This window comes from Stomoxys calcitrans, chromosome 2 (assembly GCF_963082655.1).
Source record: "Stomoxys calcitrans chromosome 2, idStoCalc2.1, whole genome shotgun sequence".
NCBI classification, from domain to species: Eukaryota; Metazoa; Arthropoda; class Insecta; order Diptera; family Muscidae; genus Stomoxys; species Stomoxys calcitrans.
Window position 1 is genome coordinate 69,841,533 of NC_081553.1, and position 26,937 is coordinate 69,868,469.

The 26,937-nt window shown below is 40.0% G+C and overlaps 1 protein-coding gene across 2 annotated transcripts in view; it reads right to left on the minus strand.

Moving 5' to 3' along the window:
* The window catches only part of LOC106080747 (neprilysin-4), a 35,134-nt gene that overhangs the window by 1,436 nt on the left and 6,761 nt on the right, over positions 1-26,937 (minus strand). The window contains exons 2-4 of one of the 2 annotated variants that reach the window (XM_013242264.2): positions 12,531-15,161; positions 6,953-7,378; positions 6,391-6,882 (exon numbers count right to left, since the gene is read on the minus strand). In XM_013242264.2, the coding sequence (XP_013097718.2) occupies positions 7,053-7,378; positions 12,531-15,161 (2,957 nt within the window). In that variant the 3' untranslated portion in view covers positions 6,391-6,882; positions 6,953-7,052. Of the gene's footprint in view, positions 1-6,390; positions 6,883-6,952; positions 7,379-12,530; positions 15,879-26,937 lie in introns of those variants that run through there. The other variant, XM_013242263.2, reaches the window with a different exon arrangement.

Below are 26,937 nucleotides of genomic sequence, written 5' to 3' on the forward strand. Positions count from 1 at the left end.
TAGCTTTTGGGTGGGACGTCCCCTAGACAGTTGGTCTCGAATGTCAGATTCGTGATCTAATCCAAAATAGCTTTCATTTGCGCCCCATATTTGCATAGTCGGCAAACATGTCAGGTTTGGGGGGTGTTTTGGGAGACGGGGCGGTCATTCCGTGACTTTCTCTGAAAATATATATCAGCTTCGTATTCTACTCTAAAGTACCTCCTATTTAAGCTTCATATTGCAATGGTTAGCAGATACATCCTATTTGGGTGGTGTTATGGGGTGGGTTGGCCCCATAGAAACTTTTTCCCGAATATTGATATCAGATTCGTGCGGTACTTCCAAAGACCTTTCATTTGAGTCCCATATTGCAATGCTCGTAAATTTGTGCTCTTTGGGGGTGTTTCTAGGGAGGGGCGGCCCCAAGACGCTTGGTTCCACATTTGGATATCATATTCGTATTCTCCACTCATATACCTTCTAAAGGGTGATTTTTTTGAGGTTAGGATTTTCATGCATTAGTATTTGACAGATCACGTGGGATTTCAGACATGGTGTCAAAGAGAAAGATGCTCAGTATGCTTTGACATTTCATCATGAATAGACTTACTAACGAGCAACGCTTGCAAATCATTGAATTTTATTACCAAAATCAGTGTTCGGTTCGAAATGTGTTCATTCACCGTAACGTTGCGTCCAACAGCATCTTTGAAAAAATACGGTCCAATGATTCCACCAGCGTACAAACCACACCAAACAGTGCATTTTTCGGGATGCATGGGCAGTTCTTGAACGGCTTCTGGTTGCTCTTCACTCCAAATGCGGCAATTTTGCTTATTTACGTAGCCATTCAACCAGAAATGAGCCTCATCGCTGAACAAAATTTGTCAAAATTTGAACACATTTCGAACCGAACACTGATTTTGGTAATAAAATTCAATGATTTGCAAACGTTGCTCGTTAGTAAGTCTATTCATGATGAAATGTCAAAGCATACTGAGCATCTTTCTCTTTGACACCATGTCTGAAATCCCACGTGATCTGTCAAATACTAATGCATGAAAATCCTAACCTCAAAAAAATCACCCTTTATTTCAGCCCCATTTTGCGGTGGTCAGTAAATAAGTCTTGTATGGGGGTTTTCCTAGAGATCCCCTAACACTTGGTCGCACATTTTGATATCAGATTCGTATTCTACCCGTAAATACCTTTCAGACGAGTCCCAAATTGCCATGGTCTGTAAATATGTCAGATTTAGAGGTGTTTTGGGGGTTGGGATGGTTTCCCAAACTCTTCGTACTATATTTGGGTATTAGATTCGTATTCTACTCTTAAATATCTTTTATTTAAATATTGTCGTGATTGGTATATATTGGGTTGCCCAAAAAGTAATTGCGGATTTTTTAAAAGAAAGTAAATGCATTTTTATAAAACTTAGAATAAACTTTAATCAAATTTATTTTTTTTACACTTTTTTTTCTAAAGCAAGCTAAAAGTACCAGCTGATAACTGACAAAAGAAAGAATGCAATTACTGAGTCACAAGCTGTGAAAAAATTTGTCAACGCCGACTATATGAAAAATCCGCAATTACTTTTTGGGCAACCCGATATATACATTTGGTAGGTTTTGCGGTGGGGCGTCCACCCCATCCGAAATTTGGATATCAAAATTTTGTTTTTAGATTACTATAAGAGAGCACACAAAATTTCGCTTAAAATGCCCGAACCATCTCCGAGATCCGGATTATGAAAATAAGGGTAAGGGGGAGGGTCCAAACTTGATATCGAATTTGCAATCTACTCACAAATACTTTTCATTTGAATCAGACATGTTTTGTGGTACCAAAAGAGAAACGAACTTCTCTAGTTGTCCACTAAAATCTCTTGTTTGTTTGTTTTGTAATCAAGAGAGACTTTGAAGTTCCCAAAAAACTTAGGTACTCTAGAGAAATCTTAAGCTTATCTTCCTTTTCATCCAAACGATCCAAAGTCAAAACTCATAGATTGTGTCTCAATTGCCAAAATTTTCAAAAATTAACAAAATTGTATTGTTCCCTAATAGAATGATGACAATCAAATGGTAAATAGTTCAGTAGTTTCCCTAATTGAAATATCCTATTTTCAATAAGCAGTCCACTTTGGATTTTTCTTTATGGTCACCCATCAATTAAATGCATATGCCTACATTTATTCCTATTAAACTATCCAAGGCTCTCGAAATGCAAGCATTGTTCAATGAACAATGTTCATGCATAAGTTTGACAGCTTCCAGTGCGAATCGTGAATCTCTATTAATGGCTGTTGACATGTTTACGCAAAACAAATCAATATCCAATGACAATATCAATAACTCCGAATCTATCCTCCTCCCAACCCAGCTTTTGTTTTAAATAGAATTTGGACATGGAATTGATTAACCACAAATCACAATAAACATAAATGTATGGGAGTGGAGTAGGAACAAGAAGCAATCCAAATGAGCCCAGCGAAAAATGTGGAAGTCTTTTATGAGGCCATGCCCATTTAGAACAGTGTTTGCTTTTTGTGCTCAAAAATTTCATTGGGTTATCCATGGTCATGCATAATTCTTGCTGGTATGAATTGCATTGCCTTGGTGCTGCATTCAAGAGTCTAAAACAATGGCAAGTGATGGCACGCACCACTCGATCATTTTAATTGAAACACACTGGGAGTGGAATTAATTGAAAAATGTACTCGCAGCATAGCTAACAAGTTCAGGTTACCATAAAAATGGGTGGGAATGGTTAAGAGGACAGCAAAACAAATATCGCTGCTAGTCAAAGTCTACATACAAAATGGTTTGGAATTAACATGTTGTATAATGAAAAACATTACAAAACGAAAAAAAACAAACAATTTAGTAAAAACTATTAAAAACGCGCTAAGTTCGAATGTGCCGAATCTTGGGTATCCACCTCAATGAATTCTGCTAACAATTTAAACATATTAACTCAGTTTATATCTGGCGGACCATGATTGACTCTTCTAGGGCCTCACGAAGTAAAATAGAGGGATCGATTTTTTAGGAGCGATATTAAGACGCCGTTAGGAGGGCATGAGTGTACCGAATTTTAACCAAAACGGATAAAATTAAGGTGTAGAGAGACTCAAGAATTTAAATCTACACAGAAAAATTAAAAAATCGGTCTCAATCACGAAATTCTAAGCGCTGAAGAAGTCAAATCCGTGGATCGGTTTATAAGGGGTCTATATCTGTTAAAGGACCTATTTGAGTCATACTAGGGCTGCCTTTTATATTTCGGGATTAGAGAACACAAAAACAAATATTGATCATCGAAAATCGCTTTATTTTGTTTTTTTTGAAATATTCCCCATTAAGATCTATACACTTTTACGTGTAGAAGTCAGGACTGTGCGGCGGATGACTCATCAAATCGATGTTTTGAGTGCTCAAAAATGCAGCTGTTTTGTATTTTTGGAACATTTCTTTCGACCAATCAACACGAGCCTTTTTTTGAGCGATTGACAAATTGTGTGGGATCCAACGCGAACAAATTTTATATACTCTCCACCATAGGATGGGGAGTATACTATTTTCGTCATTCCGTTTGTAACATTAGTGAAGCTTGAAATTTTGCACAAATATATCTTATTAATGTAGGTCGGTTGGGATTTTAAATGGATCAAATCGGTCCATGTTTTGATATAGCTGCCATATAAACCGATTTGGGGTCTTGACTTCTTGACTCACTAGAGGGCGCAATTCTTATCCGATTTGGCTGAAATTTTGCATGAAGTTGTCTGTTATGACTTGCAATAACTGTGCCAAGTATGGTTTAAATCGACTTATAACCTGATATAGCTGCCGATTTGGGATCTCGACTTCTTGAGCCACTAGAGGGCGCAATTCTCATCCGATTTGGCTGAAATTTTGTATGAAGTTGTCTGTTATGACTTCCAACAACTGTGCTAAGTATGGTTCAAATCGACTTATAACCTGATATAGCTTCCATATGAACCGATCTGGGGTCTCAACTTCTTGAGCCACTAGAGGGGGCAATTCTTATCCGATTTGGCGCAAATTTTGCATGAAGTTGTCTCTTATGACTTCCAACAACTGTGCTAAGTATGGTTCAAATCGACTTATAACCTGATATAGCTACCATATAAACCGATCTAGTATCTCGACTTCTTGAGCCAATAGAGGGCGCAATTCTCATCCGATTTGGCTGAAATTTAGCATGAAGTTGTCCAATGTCCAATATGGTCTTAATCGATCTAAAGCCTGATACCGCACCCATATGAACCGATCTCCTGATTATGCTTCTTGAGCCCCTACAAGGCGCAATTCTTATCGGAATTGACTGATATATTACCCAATGACCACTACTATGGTCTTCAACATTCAATTCATTTATGATCCGAATCGGACTTGAGATATCTCCAATAGCAAAACAATTCTTGTCCTTTTTCCCTGTTTGCCTAAAAATAGATACCGCGCAAAGAACTCGACAAATACGATCCACGGTGGAGGGTATATAAGATTCGGCCCGACCGAACTTAGGACGCTCTTACTTGTTGACGGTCAAGTGTTTATGCAATATTGAATGTATGCTGGTCCCACTAAAGGTCCGAAGGTTCTCTCAATCTCACGATAGTTTACATGACGATCTTGCAACATTAGTTGGCGCATAGCATCAATGGTTTTTGGAACTGATTTTGGACGACTTTCACGAAATTTGTCTTGGAGTGAACTACGACCTCGGTTGAATTCACCATACCATCGATAAACACTGGTCCCTTATGTAGCTTCATCGCCAAAAATTGAATTAAGTTAATCGATGCACTGTTGTTGAGTAAATCCAAGTCGAAGGTTTTAAAAATAATTGCTCGAAAATGTTCATGGTTTAATTCCATTTTTTAGGCAAGATGAATCTTTAAATTACTGTAAACAACACAAATAGCGCTCGTATGTCAAAACGTTCTGAATACGTATAACCGCAAAAATGTCAAGCTTTACTATAGAGCTGTCAAGCAACCCTCGTACTAGGCATGGATGTTGGAAGTCATAACTGAAGTAAAGTGAAAATTGAGGCTTCGAAGGGCTCACGAAGCCATATCCGGGGATCGCTTTATATGGGGGATATCATTGTCACTTGACTCGTCCTACTACAAGGACGAAAATTGAGGCTTTTTAGGGCTCAAGAATTCAAATCCAGAGATCGGCGTCTAGCTTTAGGCGTTCGACCGCTATCGTAATTTCGACAGACGGATATGGCTAAACTCAACCAAATTTGTTATTCAAAACAGCAAAAATGTTTGCTAAAACAACATTTTTGCTGTTCGAGATTTGCCGGCCGAACTTAGCACGCTTTTACTTGTTTTTAATTAACAATTACAAAAGTTTCAATTACGATAATAATTGAGATATATATAGCAGCTATATCAAGTTATGAATCGTTTTGAACCATACTTGGCATAACTGTTAGAAGTCATACCAAAACGATATGTGCAAAATTTCGGAAAATCGGATAAGTTTTGCACCCTCTAGAAGCTCAAGTAGTTAAGACACAATATCGGTTAATATGGCAAAATGAAAATTTTGCCCATGAACATTCCACTAAGGAACAGGGGCGAACTTCTCACATATCAATGAGTGCAGTCCGATTCAAGTTTCAAGCAATGATAAGGGGCTCCTTTTTATAGCCGAGTCCGAACGGAGTGCCGTAGTGCGACACCATTTTGGAGAGAAGTTTTACATGGCATAGTACCTTACTAATGTTGCCAGCAATAGGAGAGATGGTCTCGCCAGGATTCGCACCCAGGCGTTCAGCGTCAAATGCGGACATGCTAAGCTCTGCGCTACGGTGGTTTCCCGTTTTATATGGCAGCTATGTCAAAACATGGACAGTTTTAGCCCATTTACAACTCCAACCGGCCTATATACTTCTTATTAGAAGTATTTGTGCAAAATTTCAAGCGCGTTCTTTCGACAGATAGTTAGCGTTCTTTCGACAGACCGACGGACGGGCAGGCGGACGGACAAACGGACGGACATGGCTAGATCGACTTAAAATGCCATGACAATCAAGAATATATATATACTTAAGGGGGTGTCAGACGAATATTTCGAGGTATTCCAAACGAAATAACGAATTTAGTTACCTCTATTCCTATAGTGGAGAATGTAAAAATTCAGGTTAAATTAGACAAATTGTTGATTCAATTAATTTCTTAATTGAAAACATTTCAATTTTCAATTAAATTTTTAATCGAAAAATCGTTTGTGATATTTTTTTCTATGTATGGATTGGTTTATATGGGTATACTATAACCACCAGTTAGCTAAATTAGGTTATGATTGTTCCCCGGCTTATCATAAGAACCTCGTATATAATATAACAACTTATTGCATACATACTTACATTTGAAAGATTTATTTTTATTTGTTTGTGGTTGTATGGGAACTTAATAGACATCATCATCATGACTGTCGCAGCAGCAGTAACATTAACACAGTGTAGTGTATACAGACAGCAAAGTCAGCGCCAGCAGCAGCATCATCACTCGCAAGCAGCAAACAATTTAAATTGATGACAATTTAAATGAAAACTCAACCTCGAAGGCTCAACATGAGCCAACACTTCAATTTCGTTTTTTTTTTCGTTTCAAAAACCTATGAACAAAAAACATTTTGTCAAAGGTATGTTTTTGTTATTGTTGTTGTTATGATGGTGGGCCAGCGTTTGTTTACAGACAATTTCGGTGATTTTTGTTTTGATGTTGATGAGATTTACAGCAAACGTACGACGTCGAAAAAATAGAAAATAAACTATGTCGGACAATGAAAAATGATGACATTGTCCCCAATGTTTAGGTTGCCTGCCGCAATGGGAGCCTTAAAATAATTTCTGGTTCTAAATTAAAGAAGAATAGAAATTCAATGAGCGAATGTGATTGTATGCGAATCCATTCTTTAGCAATTACCTGAAGTCTTCCAAATTGTTTATGTCGTTTAAAGTCTATTTTAGTTGTGAGGCATTCTCCTTTACTTTGATTTCAACTACAATACGTTGTTATACTAACACTACCATACACTGCACTTGTGTAAAGGGTTCATGGGTGAACCCAATGGACAATTGAATTCTTTGGCAAAATCAGGTGAATTCGAAACAGTGCCAATGACTCGAAATCTTCCCGGACTATGGATGGCTGTATTGAGTTTATTTCGCACTGCCTCCGGTCGCATGGCACCACACCACACTTGACCGAAATTGAGGAAGAACAACTGCTCGCCTGTCATATTGATGCCGGGTAAATGTTCATCTTGGGCTTCCCCAGGATTGTCGAGAAGCCATTTTTTATAGGCATGAAAGGCTTGGCGTATACCCCCATTATCAGCTATATTTTCACCTGGAAAAAAAGACGGTAAAGAAACGAAACAAAGTGAATTGAATGCAATTTTTTTTTAAATATTCTATAGAGATAAAAGTTTTTGTAGATATGACATTTTGACAAAATGTTGTGAGAACTACTATTAAGAAAATGCAGATTAATCTGAACCAGTCTATGGTGGCACTTTACGTGCAAAAAATAAAACATTTAGGATATTTTTACGACAAACAAAATACTTTTATTACGAAGACTTTCTTTTATTGTAAGTGTGCAACGTTTCGCTTCAACACATTAAACGTTTGCCTTAAACGAAGTGTTATTGAATATAACTTACTTTGCTAATTGTAAACACTTTACCAGCTTTGCATACGGTAAAAGGACCTTTTTTTTGTTGTAAAACAGAAACTCTTTAATTACAAAAGTGTTTCGATAGCCGCAAACAATTATTCGTTTATTTTACTAATAAATAATCCTTTGTGTTTTCCCTTCTATAGAGGAAGGGTGAGTATAGCGTATAGACCAGTACTCACACTATTGCATATTACTTTGCACGTAGACAAGAAATTAATCCCAAACAAGCCCATGGGCTTGTATTTAATTTAATTGTGTGCAAACCCACGTGTCGCTGGTATAGACACATTCTCACGCACAACATGTTTATACCCTCCACCCTAATTTCGTAATTCCGTTTGTAACACATCGAAATTTTGATATCGGACCCAACAAAGTATATTTATTCTTGATCGTTTTGACGGACATTGCTACGTCCGTCCGTCCTGTCTGTCGAGTTTATCTGTCGAAAGAACGCTAACTTTCGAAGGAGTAAAGCTAGGCACTTGAAATTTTGCACAAATAATACTTCTTATTAGTGTAGGTTGGTTGGGATTGTAAATGGGCCAAATCGGTCCATGTTTCGATATAGCTAGAAGGCGCAGTTCTTATCAGATTTGGCTGAAATTTGACATGACGTGTTTTGTTATGACTTTCAACAACTGTGCTAAGTATGGTTTCAATCAGCCCATAACCTGATATAACTGCCATATAAACCGATTTCGGATCTTGACTTCTTGGGCCGCTAGAGGGCGCAATTATTATCCGATTTAGTTGAAATTTTGCGCGAAGTGTTTTTTTGTACCCACCATCGTAGGATAGGGGGGTTTTATCATTTAGACATTTCGTTTACAACACCTCGAAATATTAATTTCCGACCCTACAAAGTATATATATATATATCGGATCGTTGTAAAATTCTAAGGCTATTTAACGATGTCCGTGTGTCTGTCCGTCTCTCCTTCCGTCTGTTGTAATCACTCTACAGTCTTCAAAAAATTGAGATATTGAGCTGAAATTTGGCACAGATACGTCTTTTTTAATGCACGCTGGTTAAGTACTTGAATGGGCCAAATCAGACTATATTTGGATATAGCTGCTATATAGACCGATCTGCCGATAAAGGGTCTAATGCTTTATTTTTCATCCGATTTCGGTGAAATTTGAAACCGTGAGTAGTTTTAAGCCTCCTAACATCTGACCCAAATATGGTCCATATCGGACTATATTTATATATAGCTGCCATATATACCGATCTGCCGATAAAGGGTCTGAAGCCCATAAAAGCTTTATTTATTACCCGATTTCGCTGAAATTTGAAACAGTCAGTTATTTTAAGCCTCGTCTGATATCTGACCTAAATATGGATCAAATTGGACTATATTTAGGTATAGCTGCCATATAGACCGATCTCCAGGTAAAGGGTCTAACACCCATAAAAGCTTTATTTTTTAATCGATTTCGCTGAAATTTGAATCGTTGGATAGTTTTACGCCTACTAAAATAGGACCCAAATATGGTTTGGATCGGACTATATTTAGATATAGCTGCCATACAGACCGATCTCCCGATAAAGGGTCTGAAGAGAATAAAAGTTTTATTAATTACTCGATTTTGTTGAAATTTGAAATACGAAATTCAACAGTGACTTATATATATATTAGACCATTCAATGTCCTTGCCGAATTTGGGTGCATAAGTTATCCAAATTTCACCGGATTGTGGCGAAAGGGGGTTTACATATATACCCGAGGTGCTATCCAAAGTTTGACCCGCCGAACTTAATGCCTTTTTACTTGGTTTAACCTGACGCAGTTTTAACTGCGCCAAGTATGGTTCAAATCGGTTTATAACCTGATATAGTTCTTATATAATTCGATCTATGAACTTTACTTCGTGAGCCGCTAGAGGGTGCAATTGTGTTTTGTTCTAACTTCTCACAACTGCCCAATGTAGGGCCCAAAATGGTTCACAACCTGATATAGCTCCAACATAAACCAATCTCCCGATTATATTTCTTGATTCTCTAGAGCAAGCAATTATTCTTCGATATGACTGAAATTTTGCACAGCAACTTCTTGTATGATCTTAAACGTACGGGTTTAATATGACCAGAAACGGTCCATAAACTGATATAGCTCCCTTATAAACAGATCTCCCAATTTTATTTCTTGTGCCACTAAGGACGCAATTCTTATCCGATTTGGCTGAAATTTTGCACAATGAATTCCACTTTGGTCTTCAGCTGATATACCTTAGCAATTCTAATCCATTATCCTTTGTTTGTCTATAAAGAGATATCGGCCAAAGAACTTGACAAATGCCATCCATGGTGGAGGGTACGCTTTGCACGCTTTTACTTGCTTCCTTTTTTTTGGATTTAGCAAAGAGCAATCGGTATGTTGAGCAGCTCGGTCTAGATGGTAAACTCGGAAAGAGAGAATGTTTAAAGTGGCGCCTCAGATACACAAATGCTGTTATATCCAATGACAAAATCATTAGCGCAACAGACAAATCACTGCCAGGTACAAGATTTTCAAAGGCACATACAATGTTTATACGATAAAGAAATATACATCCAGGACTATACGGCGGATGACTCATCAAATCTATGTCTTGAGTGCTCACAAATGCAGTTGTTTCATATTTTTGGAGCATTTCTTTCGACCAATCGACACGAGCCTTATTTTGAGCGATTGCCAATTGTGTGGGATCCAAGGTGAACAAATTTTTTTTGACGGTCAATGCATTGAATGTATGCTGGTCCCACTAATGCCTAAGGCTGTCTCAATCTCACGATAGGTAACATGAAGATCTTGCAATATCAGTTGACGCACAGCATCTATGGTTTTTGGAACAACAACTTTTTCTTCGGGAAATTCGTCTTGGAGTGAACTACTCTCTCGGTTTAATTTACCATACCATAGATAAACACTGGTCCTCGATGGAGATTCATGGCCAAAAAATTAATTTAAGTTCATCGATGCACTGTTGTTTAGTTAATCCTCGGCGAAAGTTGTAAAAAATAGTCGCACGGAGTTGTTTACGATTTAATTCCATTTCTTGGACGAGATGAATCTTTTAAGCTACTGTAACAACACAAATAGCGCTCGTATGTCAAAACGTTCTGAGTACGTCGAACCTCAAAGATGACAAGCTTTACCTTAGAGCTGTCAGTTGGCAGATTGGAACACAAGGGTTGTCCTATCCCGAAATATGAAAGGCAACCCTCTAATACCCTGTACCACTGTAGTGGTGTAGAGTATAAAAAATTGTCCTATCATATAAAGTAATTTTTTTTTGGGGAAATTTGGTTTGTCGAAAGTCTGCAATTTTTTATACCCACCACCGAAGGTTGGGGATATATTAAGTTTGCCATTACGTTTGCAACACATCGAAATAACCAATTTCCGACCCTATATTCTTGATCAGCGTAAAAATCGAAGACGATCTTGACATGTCCGTCTGTCCGTCCATCTGTCCGTCGGTCCGTCTGTCCGTCCGTCCGTCTGTCTGTCTGTCCGTCCGTCCGTCCGTCCGTCCGTCCGTCCGTCTGTCTGTCCGTCCGTCTGCCCGTCCATTTGTCCGTCCGTCTGTCTGCCCGTCCGCCCGTCTGTCCGTCTGTTTGTCCGTCCGTCTGTTCGTCCGTCCGTCTGTTGAAATCATGCTACAGTCTTTAATAATAGAGATATTAAGCTGAAACTTTGCACAGATTCCTTTTTTGTCCACAAGCAGGTTAAGTTCGAAGATGGGCTATATCGAACTATAACTTCATATAGCCCCCATTTGGACCGAACCGATTTAGGGTCTTAGGCCTATCAAAGCCTCATTTATTATCCGATTTTGCTGAAATTTGGGACAACATGTTGTGTTAGGTCAGTGGACATTCTTCTTCAATTTGGTCCAGATCGGCCCAGATTTGGATATAGCTGCCATATAGAACGATCCCTTGATATAAGGTCTTGGGCCCATAAAAGGCGCATTTATTTTCCGATTTTGCCAAAATTTGGGGCAGTGAGTTGCGTCCGTCGGTCTGTCCGTCCATCTGTCCATCCGTTTGTCTGTCCGTCCGTCTGTTTGTCTGTTGAAATCATGCCACAGTCTTTAAAAATAGAGATATTGAGCTGAAACTTTGCACAGATTCTTTTTTTTGTCCCTAAGCAGGTTAAGTTCGAAGATGGGCTATATTGGACTATAACTTCATATAGCCCCCATATAGACCGATCCGTTTTAGGGTCTTAGTCATTAGATCATTAGGCTCTTCCACAACTTTGTGCAATTTGGCCAAGATCGGTCCAGATTTGGATATAGCTGCTATATAGACCTATCTCTCGATTTAAGGTTTTGACCCCATAAAAGGCACATTTATAATCCGATTTCAGTGAAATATGACACATCCGTGCCGTATATGGTTCAGATCGGTCTATATTTAGATATGGCTACCAAAAAGACCAATATTTTGTTTTACAAAATTGAACAACGACTTGTACTTATTAGAGCACTCAATGTCCGTTTCGAATTGGGTCCAAATCGGATCATTTTTCGCTATAGCTGCTATGGGGGCATAAATTATTAATTTTTCACCGGATTATGACGAAAGTTGGTTTACCCGAGGTGGGTATCTAAAGTTCGGCCCGGCTGAACTTTGGTATCTATAGTTGATTGCTTTGGTATATATAGTTGACCGAATGTCTATAGAAATAAATTTTGATAAATTCCGTATGAAAAAACATTCACTCTCAATGGTTAAGTTTGAAGACAGTCTCAGTCATCTTTTAAAGTTTTCACAAAAATTACGATCAATGATTTTTCTATAAAAATTAAAATTTCTTTTACTCACCTTGAGTGCTTTCACCATTGAGCGCTATGCCCACTTCGCCCACCGTATAGTTGCCATATTGTGCTATAATACATCGCGCCCTCTCATCGAAGCCCTTGATCGATGAGTCCGTCCACCACTTGTGTATGCTGCCATTGCGATCGAAAAGACGTCCCTTATCATCGAAGCCATGTGTCAACTCATGGCCTATGACCACACCGATGCCGCCAAAATTCAAGGCTCTGGGAAAATGGCGATGATAGAAGGGTGGTTGCAAAATACCAGCAGGGAACATTATTTGATTTTTATTGCGACTATAGTAGGCATTGACTATGGCCGGAGCCGTCTGCCAAGTGGTTTTATTCACCGGCTCATGCAGCTTATTCTGTTCGGTGCGTGTGGTGTGCAACAGCACATTGAGGGTATTTTCAAAATACTTATCGGGATCAATGTCAATGCCGGCATATTTTTCATTGAGCTCGTCGGTGTTGAGTATGAAGTCGGGATAACCGATTTTTAAAGACATGGCATTGACCTTAAGCTCGGCCAGGAGTTTGGTTTGGGGATCTAGCCAATCGGTGGTCTTGAGGATCTCACGGAAAGCCTGCTGCAATTCATGTGTCATACGCAGCGTATCCTGTTTGCTGTTCTCATCGAAATATTTGCGCACAAACATGGAGCCCAAGGCCATGCCCAGATTGGTATTGACTTGGGATATGCAAACCTTCCAGCGCGAGGGACTCTCCTCACGCCCAAAGAGGGTGTGATAGAAGGTTTGCTTGGTGTCATCAAAGCGATCATCGACATTGTTGATGCGATGGCGCACAAAACGCCACAGCAAATAATTGGCAATCAATTCGGGATCTGTGCCATCCAAGAGATTGACCAACTCCTGCATGTATTCGGTGGCATAGATGACCACCTCTTCGGTATCCTGTATAGTTCTTTGCTGCAGCACTGTAAGATAGCGAATCCAATCGATTTGAGGTATGAGGTCATGCAGATCACCGAGAGTCATGCGTTTGTAGAGTTTTGTGACATTCAATCTCTTTTCGGCAGGAGCGGTTATGGAGGCCAATTGGGTCTCAAAGCTGATCAAATCTGCTGCCACTTTAACGGCTTTGGCTTTTTTGGCCCCCAGCTTATGCATGATATCGGCCATGAAACGTTGATAGGCATGCAGATATTTGGCATTGACCTCCTGCAGGAAATATTCGCGGGTGGGCAAACCCAAATTGGTTTGATCGAACTGTATGATGTTCTCATCGGAGTTCTTGATGTCGGGACCAACCCATTGCACTATGAGAATATCGTTGTTGTAGCGGCGCAAATGCGCGGTAAGGTTGAGCCAATCAAAGTTGTCCGACCTCCAGTGGTCATCCAAAACAGGCCAGCCCCCCAAACTATCCACCAGCTCCAGCAGGGGTTGTATGCCTCTCTTCTCCAGCAATTTGATGTTGGTGCAGGACTGATAAAGATGACGGGCCTTAACTTGGGCATCATTGCCAGCATCTGACGTCTGTTTCACACTGGGTAAGTGTGCCGGGGATTTTTGCCTATAGTGCGAATAAATACCCAGGTTTTCAGTGGCATTGTGTTGTGACACCGCCGAAGAGGTGAAGCGTTTCTTTTTGGTATTGGTAAACAGTTGGTCTTGGCGCTTATAACGCTTGAGTATGTGATCCAGCACCTCTCGTTCAGCCACCAAACTTTGAAGTAATTTTTCCCTACGTTGTTCCTCATCAGTTTCGGATTGATAAGGTCTCACTATATCCGCCTGGGTATTGGGTAATTGGTCATAGGTATTGGAGACAATGTGTTGGACTTTCTTGGCGTGCACCTTGGACTCCAACAGCTCCCGCAAAACCAGATCCAGATTTTCCCTCAGCATTTCGAAGGTATCGAAGCCGGCCTTATCCTTGGGTATGGGATGATACTTCTCCCAATTGCCACAGACATACTGATAGAAATCATCACAAGGCTCCACTGAGGTGTCCATGTACTCTTTCATGGTGCGGGCTTGGGCCTCCCTTAAGCTCTCCTTGGTGCCCTGCTCATTCCAAAAAGATTGCAGAGCCGAACTTTCCGCTATCGAAGGCGCTTCACTTTCCACAGCGATATCCTCGGCTGCTCCCACTTCTTCTACAGTGGAGGCTTCATTGTTGACTTGTTCCTCGGGTAAAGATTGCTCTCGGCGAATTCTTCTTCGCACGCCATATGAGTGGAGCAAGGCATCCAAATCGTAGTCGTTGTAATTGATATGGCCATTCCCGCCAATACTGTCCAAACACTCGCGCGGTATCACCGTGGTATCTTGGGGCAGAAAAGAGGTGCGGGCCTCCTTCATTATATGGCGATCCTCCATATCGATGGTTTCGCTGAGGCCAAAGCGAAAAGATATGCAGCGTTTCATGCGCTCCTCATCGCTGAGGCGTTTTTTCTCATGCGGTATCAGCAATTGTTCGTTGATCATATCCTGATAGGGATCATTGTCCAAAACTCCCTCATAATCCTCCAGATACAGGGGGGCCTCCTGATCGTATGGCTGCCTATGGTGATGATGATGATGGTGTTGATGCATTTGCAAGGCCATTAACATGCCATCCATGCGCATCAGCAGTATGAGTACCAAGGTGATGGGTAGCATTATGACTGGAAGGATAATCAAAAGTTTGCAACAGGTAAAACCGGGGCACCACTGCAGACGGCCAGTCTGGGCATTAACTCCCAAACCCAAACGGGAGCCATAGGTCTGTGTGGATGCAGATGATATGGAAAATGTGCGACTGCCATAGCCCAGGGAATTGGTGTGGTGCACCTGGGGCAATGCCATTGTGGGCAAGTCACGTTTTTGTGTCATTTCCTCTCTCAAACGCTCATGATTAGACATTTTTTTGAATTTTTTTCTAATTTAACTATTTCGCTTTATTTTTTTATTTACGTTCTAATTTTTTTTTTTGCTTAAACTAAGATTGCTGTAACTGGCGTTTTGTTGCTGTTTTTTTTTCTTTCATTAAGTCCAATTAATGGACCTCATCATCACCATCAACAGCCGAGCTTTATACATTCATTTGCATATGAAAATTCTGACTTTTGAGCACTACCCGTCTATAAGACACACACACACACACACGAGTGTGTCTTGTTGTGTGTGTGTTTTCGTTCGTTCGTATGTGAAAAATTAATTATCACAATGAAACCAATTATCGGGAAAATTGAATATTCAGGGGAAATAGAATTTTTTTTTTCGATTTTGACTTTTACAACTATTTTTGGTTTTTTTCGCGGTCTGCCGATCTCCGCACGCGACTACTGGCGACCATTTGCTTTGATTCGCGTTCACTTACTAACTAACAGACTGACTGGCTCGGGGAATGAGTGACAGTTATGAGTGCCATCCACTCTGAGTTTTCATGGGTTTTTGGGCAATTGAAACGGCACAAAAAAAAAAAAGAATTCTTCTCAATGCACAGAACTCATCTTTAATTGAAATGAAAACGCTGATTGTCGCTTGATATGGATATGAGGCTTTCCATGAAATACATCTATGAACAAGTCTACAATGGTGAATATTCCCCGAAGGGGAATATCTTCCGATTTAGAGTTAAAGACGAATTTATTATCCAATTTATCTGAATTTTGAAACAGTAAAATATCTGAAATTTGAATATTAACATATTAGCTGAACCCCGCCCGCTCCGCTTTGCCTTCTTTTACACCATATTAAATACAACTATTTATCAATTATACTTCCTTGTATTCAATAAGTTCCGGTCATCTTATTATGGAACGACCGAAACTCATTATTCCCCCCCGTTCCTGTTGTCTATAGATTTTTTAAAAATTCTTCATTCTATAGAAAACGAACCGGAACCACTCCGCAGCGCCCTCTATAATGCTCATATAACTATTGTTTGAGCCCTATATTGCAATGATGTATATAAAAGTCCTGTTTTGGTAGAGTTTTAAGATGGGGACATTTCGCCCCGAATGTGGATATCGAATTCGTGTCATTGAAGCGCAGAGGTCTGTTCTTCTCCCTTATACTTTTCTTTGGACTCCTATGTAGTAGTGGGTAAAAAAGCACGGTTTGGGGTGTATTTTGGCAGTGGGGTGTCCCCCATAGACACTTGGCTATAAACTTCGTGCTATACTCTCAAATACTTTTTATATGAGCCCCATATTAGCATAGTCGGTAAGTAAGTCCTGCTTCATTTGAGCCCTATATTGTCGTGATTGGTCTATATATCCATTAGCGGGGGGTTCTTTTTGTGGTAGGGATGGTATATCAGACATTTTGCATTGGTCAAATTCGTGCTCAACTCCCAAATACCTTTCATTTAAGCCTAATATGCCATGGTCGAAAAATATATACGGTTTGGAGGGCGTTTGGGCCTGGAGCTGGCACTCTGCCACTTTGCCCTAAAAATTGGTATCAAATTCCTTCTTTACTCCCAAAAACATTTCACTTGGACCTCATATTCATATGTTCCGGAAAAATATTCAGTTTAGGGGGTGCTTGGGGCTTACCCACAAACACTTGGCCCCAAAACTGGATGCCTTTTCTACTCTCAAATACATTTCATTTGAGTTCCATATTGTCATGATGGATCAAATAACCTACTTGATGTGTTTTAAGGAGTTTAAGCGCCACCAAGATATTTTAACACAAATTTTAATTTCAATACGCTAATCTACTCCCAAATTGTTTTCAATTGAGTCCCATATGGCTGTGGTCGGCTAATATGCCAATTTTGGGGGTGGGGACACCCTCCCCTGGAATGGACTTTTTTTTGTCATATTCGTAATCTATTCCTGAACACCTTTCATCCCATATTGACATGAACGTCCAATATGTCTGCTTGGTGAAGTTTTGAGGTTGGGGAGGCCCGCTGAGTACTTAAACCCAAATTTTAATACCGTATTTGTGTTCAAATCTGCAATACCTTTCATTTGATACCCATATTCTTCCCATCGGTCCACTTTTGATTTTGGGGATGGGTGTGCCCCCCTTCCGATATCGAAAAATTTTATAGCCTATGTTTCCTTACAGACCAGCCTACATAATCTGTGAAAATTTCGAGAGAATGGAACGAACAAACAAACCGAGTCCCATATAGTCGTGATTGGCTAATATGCCAGTTTGGTGGTTTTTGGGGGTGGAATGACCCCCTATACTTCGACCTGATTTTGTATGCCAGATATACCCTTTATTTAAGCCCCATATTGATATGGTCGTTCAATTTGTCTGCTTTTAGGAGTTTTGGGGTTAGGGCGATTTCCTAGGTACTTGGAGCCTATTTCTTTTTCCTAACCATATTCGTAATCTACTCCCGAATACCTTTCATTTGTACCTCATATTGTCATGCTCGTCCAATAAACCTATTTTAGGGGGTTTTGGAGTTGGAATGCTACCTCAGGTACTTGGAGCCAATTTTTAGTATGAAATTCTTACCCTACTCCTGAATGCCTTTCATTTGAGTCCCATATTGTCCTGATCAGAACACTTTTATTTTGAGAAATACTCTTGGGGTAGGGTGGAGGCTCCGTCCCCCTTCCAATATCAAAAAATTGTATAGCCTATTATTCCTTCCTGGCCATCCTGCACAATCTGTGGACATTTCAAGAAAATCGGTTCAGTCGGTTTCGAGTCCATTCAGAACAAGCACACCTTCAGTTTTATATAATACTCCAAATGCGGCAATTTTGCTTATTTACGTAGCCATTCAACCAGAAATGAGCCTCATCGCTGAACAAAATTTGTCAAAATTTGAACACATTTCGAACCGAACACTGATTTTGGTAATAAAATTCAATGATTTGCAAGCGTTGCTCGTTAGTAAGTCTATTCATGATGAAATGTCAAAGCATACTGAGCATCTTTCTCTTTGACACCATGTCTGAAATCCCACGTGATCTGTCAAATACTAATGCATGAAAATCCTAACCTCAAAAAAATCACCCTTTAGAAGAAGATAGCTGCCATAAAGACCGATCTTCCGATTAAAGGTCTTAAGCCCATTAAAGGTGCATACATTTTCCGATTTTGCCAAAATTTGAAACAGGGAGTTTTATGAAGATTCCCGAAGCAAATATGGTTCAGATCGTTCTTTATTTAGATATAGCTGCCATATAGACCGATCTGACGATTTGAGCCTATAAAGAGCCTATAAAAGTCAAATACGACTTTTATCCGATGTCGACATCAGAACTGAATATGGTTCAGATCCAAACATATTTGGACATAGCTGTCATATAGAATTTTCTGCCGATTTAGGGTTGTAGGCCCACAAAAGTCGCATTTAACAGGCGATTTCGCTGATTTTTGAAATAGGGAGTTATTTTAGATTCTTTGATATCTGTATAATAACAGTATTTAAACATAGCTGATGTGAGTCGTAGGAGATAGCAAATGGACCATATCGGTTCAGATTTGGATATAGCACCCATATAAAGAGGTCCTTCGACTTGACTACTTCAGCCACTAGAAGCTGCAATTATTATCTGATTGGGCTGAAAGTTTACGCATAGTATTCTGTTGCGACTTCAAACGATAGTGCCATGTATGGTCCATATCGATATTTAACCTGGCATAGCCCTCATATAAATCGATCTCCTGATGTTGTATCATCAGCCCCTAAAGCCGCAATTTTTATCCGATTGGTCTGTTATTGCGCATGTAGTGTTCTGTTATGACTTCCAACAATTGTCCAATGTATGGTCTAAACCGGTCAGCAATGGTTGTTGTTGTTGTTATGACTTCTAAGATCCATGGTTTTTTATCCAAATCAGTCTCAAACCCTATAAGTCGATTTCTCGATTAGACTTCTACGGCCCCTAGAAGCTTTAATTTTTGCCTGGTATAACTACGCCCTCCAATTAAGTTCATTTTGTGTAAAATTTTACCAGAATCCATGGTGGTGGGTTTCCAAGATTCATTCCGGCTGAACTTAGCACAAGTTTACTTGTTTAAATATATAGAAGACTGGATGGACAACCTTCTTTCACTCTCTTATTTTATCTGAGCCCTATACTGACACGGTCAGGAAATAAGTCCTGTTTGGGGTGCTGGTACGTCCTTTCAGTTATTTCGCCCCAAATTGGATATCACATTGGTGCTTTACTTCCAAATACCTTTCATTTGAGCCTTATATTGGTGTGGTCGGTAAATATATCCGGTATGGGGCTATTTTTGGGGGTGAGGTGGACGCTCGTATGTCAAATTCGTGCTCTAGTCTCAAATACCTTTCATTTGAGCCACAAGTTGTCATTATTGGTTTATATTTCCATTTTTTGGAAATTGGTGGTGACGCGGTTCACCTAGATATCCCACCCTTAATAAGGATACCAAATTTCTGTTTTTTAAGTTATTATAAACAAACTAAATTTCGAGTAAATAGCCCACCCATCTCAAAGATTTGGCATTTTTGAAAATGGGGTGGGAGGAGGGTCCGCCCATTAAAGTTTGGATGTTCAATCTACATCATTCTCTTGATTTTTGTCCCGAAAGTGAATATCATACTCTACTTCCAAAACCCAATTTTGAGCTACATATTACTATAGTCGGTATGTATGCGTGGTTTAGAGGGAGTTTATGAGGTGAGACGTCCCCGAAGCACTTGGCCACTTTGGCAAGTGGAACAAATATTCTGTCATAGCCAAGTAAGTAGAGTCGAGATTGAGTAAATTAATGAAATTTATAATATTTTAGTGAATTCTGAAAAATCATTTATACATATATGTTATTTAGGTATCACAAATAGCTTTTACGAAAAAATTAATCGACATTTGAGTAAAGTCCTGAATATTTTTAATCGATTCTGTCTATGGGGTTACAAAAAGGAGATTTTAGGTATTCATACGAAGTAGACATTCACTCTACCGAGCATTCACTCTACCCCGAGCTACGTGTATTGTAAAATTATTCACTCTTATGTTAGAATTTACTATCCTCAATGCAAGAAATTTCAAAAATTTCAAGTTCCTTTACTTTTCCCCCACCCCGCAGCATTGATTTTGTAAAATGCAAAATACAATGGACACAGAAACAAAGCGAATATCAAAATCAATTTCGACCATAATTCAATTATGAATATAGTTTAAGGCCACACTTTTTGCAATTGAAACAATAGCAGGCGCACAAATAAAAATAAATAAATCATGCAAATGGACAAATACCCACAACAACTGTCACTCTCACAATATGATGCGCTCATACAATAAAAAAAAATCTGCAGCATCCACGACTATAAAAACCACATCACGAATGTCTACGACGCATAAATTTTTAAAATGTAAAAAAATGCAAAAAATTTTAAATTGAAAAGACAAAATGCATGTAAAATGGTATGAAACTGATAACAATACCCATTGCATCTATTGAAGAGACAGACAATCAGTCAGAAGAACTGCATAGTCATTTTGGAGAAGTGGCCAAATCCATTTTAAATAGAAAAAAAAACTTTGGTATCTTATCGTAATAATTAAGACGAAAATTTTCCTACACGCTGTTTTTTGACCCCCAGTCAAAAAACTGTAGTAGCCGAAACATATCTAGATACTACAGTCGGAAAGGTACTACTAGTCGTGGCTGCTATGTCATATTTACATACAAAAAACTTCTTTCTAAGGAGGTGCCGCCCTGCTTTAAAAAGGCAGTTCGTTATTATTGAGCTTAAAATAGAATCGGACACTCATTGGTAGGTGAAGAGTTTGGCCCTTGCTCTTTAATGAAATGTTCGTGGAACCGCACCGCAACAAAAAATGAGCCCGATTTTCATTCCTGATTTCTGAAAAATGTATCTTCGCTTTAAGTTTAAAATCACATGAATTTTGCAAAGACCTAGTATACCATTTAATTATCTCCATAACAATAACTTCTCAATTTCTGGAGTTATTGTTTTTTTTTACTTTTTTTGATCAACACTTATAGTTTTGCCGTCTAGAAATCATTAAAATCAGTGAGGCAAGAATTTTATTGTAAGAGTAAAAAAAAAAGATTTATTAACCATCAACTGGGTTTTAAAATCACGATACTGTCTCTACTCGTGCATGACAATATGATGACATTGACAAAATGACAATTAATGAAGATAATGAGGATGATCAGTAGCATCATCATCATCATCAAACCATGTCTAGTAAATGATGTCGATATAGTATGAAAAAACAAGCGAACAGGTAAGCAGGCCTAACGGGAGGCCTGTATTGATATCATACGACACTCTGTAAAACTTTGCCAAAACTTGATTCAATAGAAAATGGTGTCAAAATTTAATTTCTATAGAAAATGTCGGTGGAAAATATTGAAAAAATTTAACTTCTAAAGAAAATTATGCGAAAATTTTGTTTTGTTGAACCCGGCCCGCTCCGATGCGGAACAAAAATATCCTTATGCCTTACTTGAATCCCGTTTGATCTTTATCGGTCTACAAAATCCTCTGGAAGGGTTTTGGGTTATTTAATTTTTGATGTTAGATGTACTTTATTCTTAAAAGACTTTATTTGAACCCGATATTCTCACGGAGATTTTGGGAGTGTGAAGGCTACCAGGGCTACCGGGGCGGAGGACACTGTAGTCCAGAGGTTAGCATATCCGCCTATGACGCTGAACGCCTGGGTTCGAATCCTGGCAAGACCATCAGAAAAAATTTTCAGCGGTGGTTTTCCCCTCCTAATGCTGGCGACATTTGTGAGGTACTATGCCATGTAAAACTTCTCTCCACAGAGGTGTCGCACTTCGGCTCGCCGTTCGGACTCGACTATAAAAAGGAGGCCCCTTATCATTGAGCTTAAACTTGAATCGGATTGCACTCATTGATATGTAAGAAGTTTGCCCCTGTTCCTTAGTGGAATGTTCATGGGCAAAATTTGCATTTGCATTTGAAGGCTACCAAGGTGTTGGTTGGTGGGTTTAGAGGGTAGTGTGAACCCCCAGAAACCTGGTCTCGCAAGTGGATATCAATTCCACCCAGTATCTGGAAAATATGTATCAGATTCGCGTTCTACTCTAAAATACATTTTATTTGAGCCCTATATTGCAATGGTCAGCAAATACGTCCCATTGGAAGTCTTATGGAGGTGGGGTGGCTCTATAAAAACTTTTTCCCCAATATTGATATCTACCTTTATATATACCTTTCCTTTGAGCCCCATATTGCCTTTTGACTTGTTTACTTTCATTTGAATCCGGTATTGTCGTGATTGGTCTATAAATATATTTGGTGGGTTTTGGGGGTGGGGCGGCCCCCCAGGTACCCCATCCGAAATTTCGATACCAATTTTTTGTTTATAGGTTGCTTTAAGAGAGCCGGTAAATATGTATGTCCGATTTAGGGATGTTTTTTGGGGGATAGGGTGGTACCCCGGACACATAGCTCGGAAAAAATATCAGCAAAATTGGATATCGTTTTTTAATCTTAAAAACCTTCCATTTTGGAAAAGTCTTCAAATAAGTCCGGTTTGAGGGGTGGGTCCTAAAAACTATCGAACTCTTTTCCCTTTGGGCCCCATATTGTCATGGTGAGAAAATATGTACTATATAGGAGTGTTATGGGGATGGGGTGGCCGCATAGACACTTTTTCCTCAATATTGATATCAGGTGCGTGCTCTACTCCCAAAGACCTTTCATTTCATCACCTTTGGGGGGTGTTTTGATGGAGGGGCGGCCCACAAACACTTGGTCCTACATTTGGATATCAGATTCGTGTACGACTCTCAAATACCTTTTATTAGAGCCCCATATTGCCATGGTCGATAAATATGTCCGATTTATGGGAATTTTTGGGGGCTGGGGTGGTCCCCCAAATACTTGGTCCCACAATTGGATATCAGATACGTTTTTTGCTTTTAAATACCTTTCATTTGAATCCTGTATTGTCGTGATTGGTCTATAAAGATATTTGGTGATTTTTGGGGGTGGGGCGGCCCCCCAGGTACTCCATCTGAAATTCCGATACCAAATTTTTGTTTGTAGGTTGCTTTAAGAGAGCTCACGAAATTTCGCTTAAATTGCACCACCCATCTCCGAGATGTGGCGTTTCTGAAAATTAAGGTAAGGGGGAGTGTCCGCCCCCCTATTTCCTTATTTTCACCGGGGGCTCAAACTCTACGTTTTTAACGTTTAACTCCTATCGAGATGTTTTTCAAAATTGGATTATGATAAAAAGTTTAACAAAATTCTATTTCTAAAGAAAAATTTGTCTGCTTGCGCCTTTGGTCTTAGAATCTTATTTAAATTCCATTGCAGAATATTGTCCGTTTATTGACAATTTCGTTCAATGCTTTCTATTCAAAGAATAGCACAGCAAAGAACTTTTAAAAGTGAGGCAAAATGTTACGGACTGTAAACAGGACATAAGGGCATTAACAAGAACTGAAGTCAATAAACTTGGTTAACCAGAAGCCTTCCGCATGTAACCCTGTAGAACAGCGAAACAGTCTGTAGGGCGGCGAAAATCTAATGGGGAAATCCAGATCGTGAGAAGACGAGGCTATTACTAAAAGGAAGTAAGAACGTGGTCAGTATAGCTTTCGGTACCATAACGGTGCGGCAGATGATACCATGTGTAGGGCATGCGGGGAAGATGATGAGACGTTGGAGCATTTCCTAAGTCATTGCCAGCCTTTAGCGGCTAACAGATACGTGCACTCAGGTGGGGACACAATACCAGACATGAACCAACTTAGGGCCGTGGCATTGAAAACATCTTGGGATTTTGTAAGTAGCACGGAATTCCTAACTTTGATTTTCTTTTTCTTGGTTGCTTTTTAAGTATTTAGAGCGCACAACAACAATCTTCTAGCCAGATTGCGCTGACAAGCTGATGCATACGCCTTGCCAGCGTGTCGCCTCTGGTCATAAATAGTTCAGCGGGTAATCCGTCGGATCCTGCTGCCTTTTTGTTCTGGGCACATTTACTTGAACCTCATTCTGACTAGGTGGTACACATTCTATACCATCAACAGGGATTGGTTCTACGGTATCCTCTTCGCCGCCTTAGTTGGACCTAGCATCTGTGTCAGTTTCCAGATTTCTTTCTTGTCTCCGCAGATGAATGTTCCTGCATCATAGTCATCGGTTGATTCTTTGGTAGAATTTCCGGACTTCATTCGGACTCCTGCACATCTTAATTCGCTCACACTCACGTCTTTCCATTTCTTTCTTCTTTCTGAGGAATAGACGTTTCTCCTCTCTCCTTTTCTCACGATACCTTTCCTTCATCTTCATCTTCTTCATTCAGCGTTGCTACTGATTGCAAGGTTGTACTGTATGCCGCATTGTTGGCTTCAGTAGCATCTCGATACTCTTGGCATGGTTTCTGTGGTTACTGGACCAGCGCACCAACCGCATGGGTTTTGTGGGATCGCAGGTGTATTCCTCGATGTCGCAAACTGCTTGCTCCAAGTTCCAACGCTCGCCTCCAGCCGCTCCCAAGCTGGGAACAGACGCTAATGTTGGCCATTGGTTATTTGAAGGTGCCACTAACTCGCCTTGTCTTCTCGAGTATCACTGGCACTCAGTGTTTAAATAAGAGCCAGTGCCACTTGACCTCTCACTGAAACTCTCCTCTCGAAATCGCTGACTGTCCGGTCCCTGTGTGGTGCTTACAGTTATCCTGTGTCGGCCGCGCCATGAGCTTTACAATAACACGGCCAGCGCTGAATTCGACAAGCTTGTGGGACCAAGTTATACAATGAGATGATCAAAGGGGTAAAAAGTACCCAGCGGGAAAAGGCGTCGACCTCGAGGGCTGATATCATTCCTTGTTTTGTATCCGCAAGGCCTGGTCTCCGAATTGCATGTTTACATCTTTCTAACATTGAGTGATCTAGCCAGGTTAGTACTTGCCGTTAAAAGGGACATAATTACTGCTTGAGAAGTTCAATAAATACTCATATGTGTCTCATATATCGTATGGGGTATTTCAGATATGCATAAAAAGGGAAGAGGCAAACTTTTTGAACTTGCAAGGTAGTCCTCTTGGGAGTTTCATTTTAAAAGACAAGCGGTCTATCTATTGGAATGCCTGTAAGCGCTGTTATCAGGCCTGATTTAAGCCGGCTTTAGTAGTTTTTCCACAGGGTAGATAGTGTTACGCTGCCAAGATGAAAAAATGTCTCAAATACCAAACCAACGGAGGACATGTTGAGCCTTTAGATGAAAACTGATATTCCACACGGATTCACGAAGACAAGGGAATCTTGGAAGGATGAAGTTAAACAATGGCTTTATTATTACAGTCTTCATGGTAAAGCAAGCCTTGAGGATCTTCCAACCATTTAAGTCAAACAGACCTCATGGAATATTTCCGGCGTTATTACAAAGGAGGCGGACTTTCTGGCGCCCCATCTGGCCGCTTTATTCACAGCGTGCTTAATATTGCAAGAACTCCGAAGGCCTGACAGGAGGCAAGGATGGTATTTGTACCCAAGCTCGGCAAGGCAAGTTAAGCGTCAATAATGGCCTCTAGATTTATAAGCCTTACGTCCTTTCTACTCAAAACCAGAAAATTTATTGTGGATTAGAGGTGTGCATGTGAGTTGGCGTGTCACGCGCAAATCATGCATGGGTCACGCGATTCGTGGATGAGATCCAAATTCCATCACTTAATCATGCGTGACCGTGATTGAACTAAAATTCTTTGTGCGTGAGTATGGGTGAATGAAATCCTTCTCACAACACTTATTACGACTCACGACATACTCATGACTCACTCGTGAGTCGTGATTAATAGGCTCAGAGAACATATTGTCTTGGCATAGGCGGAGCGATGAGGACAAGGCTCACAAGGGCACTGGAGACTATTCTTGATATCTCACCCCTAGACATACAGATTAAGTGTGAGGCTGCCACTGCGGCTATGACACTTAAGGGGATGGAGGAGAGGATAGCAGCAGGCCGTAACATCGCGGTATATTCGAGACGATAGGCAACCTGGATGGAATAGAAGAGGTTTCCGATTGGATACCTGAGATTACACTTGAGGTCGACTGTGAGACACTGCTGCCAGAGGCACAGTCTTGGGTTGACAGTACTCTGGTATAACCGTCTGGGAGATCGTGCAACACACATGAATCAAAGCTCGCGTCGAAATCAATTAGCCTCAATCCATTATCGGACGTTATATGGTGAAGGCAAAATTTTCCTACTGTGGGACCAAAGATGTTTTCCTTCCTTATCTTCGCATTAAAATCCCTCAGAAAGATTTTAATATCATGGGCGTGGCAGCGGTCGTATTCTCTCTCTAGGCGCTAGCAGAAAATATCCTTGGTTTAAACTGATATCCTTGGTTTAAACTGATAGCTCCGATATAAACCAATGTTTCGATTTGTTATCTGGAGGCCCTAGAAGTCACAAGTTTTATCCGATTGGGCGGAAATTTCACACATAGTATTTTGTTATGACTTCCAACATCCATTTTAAGC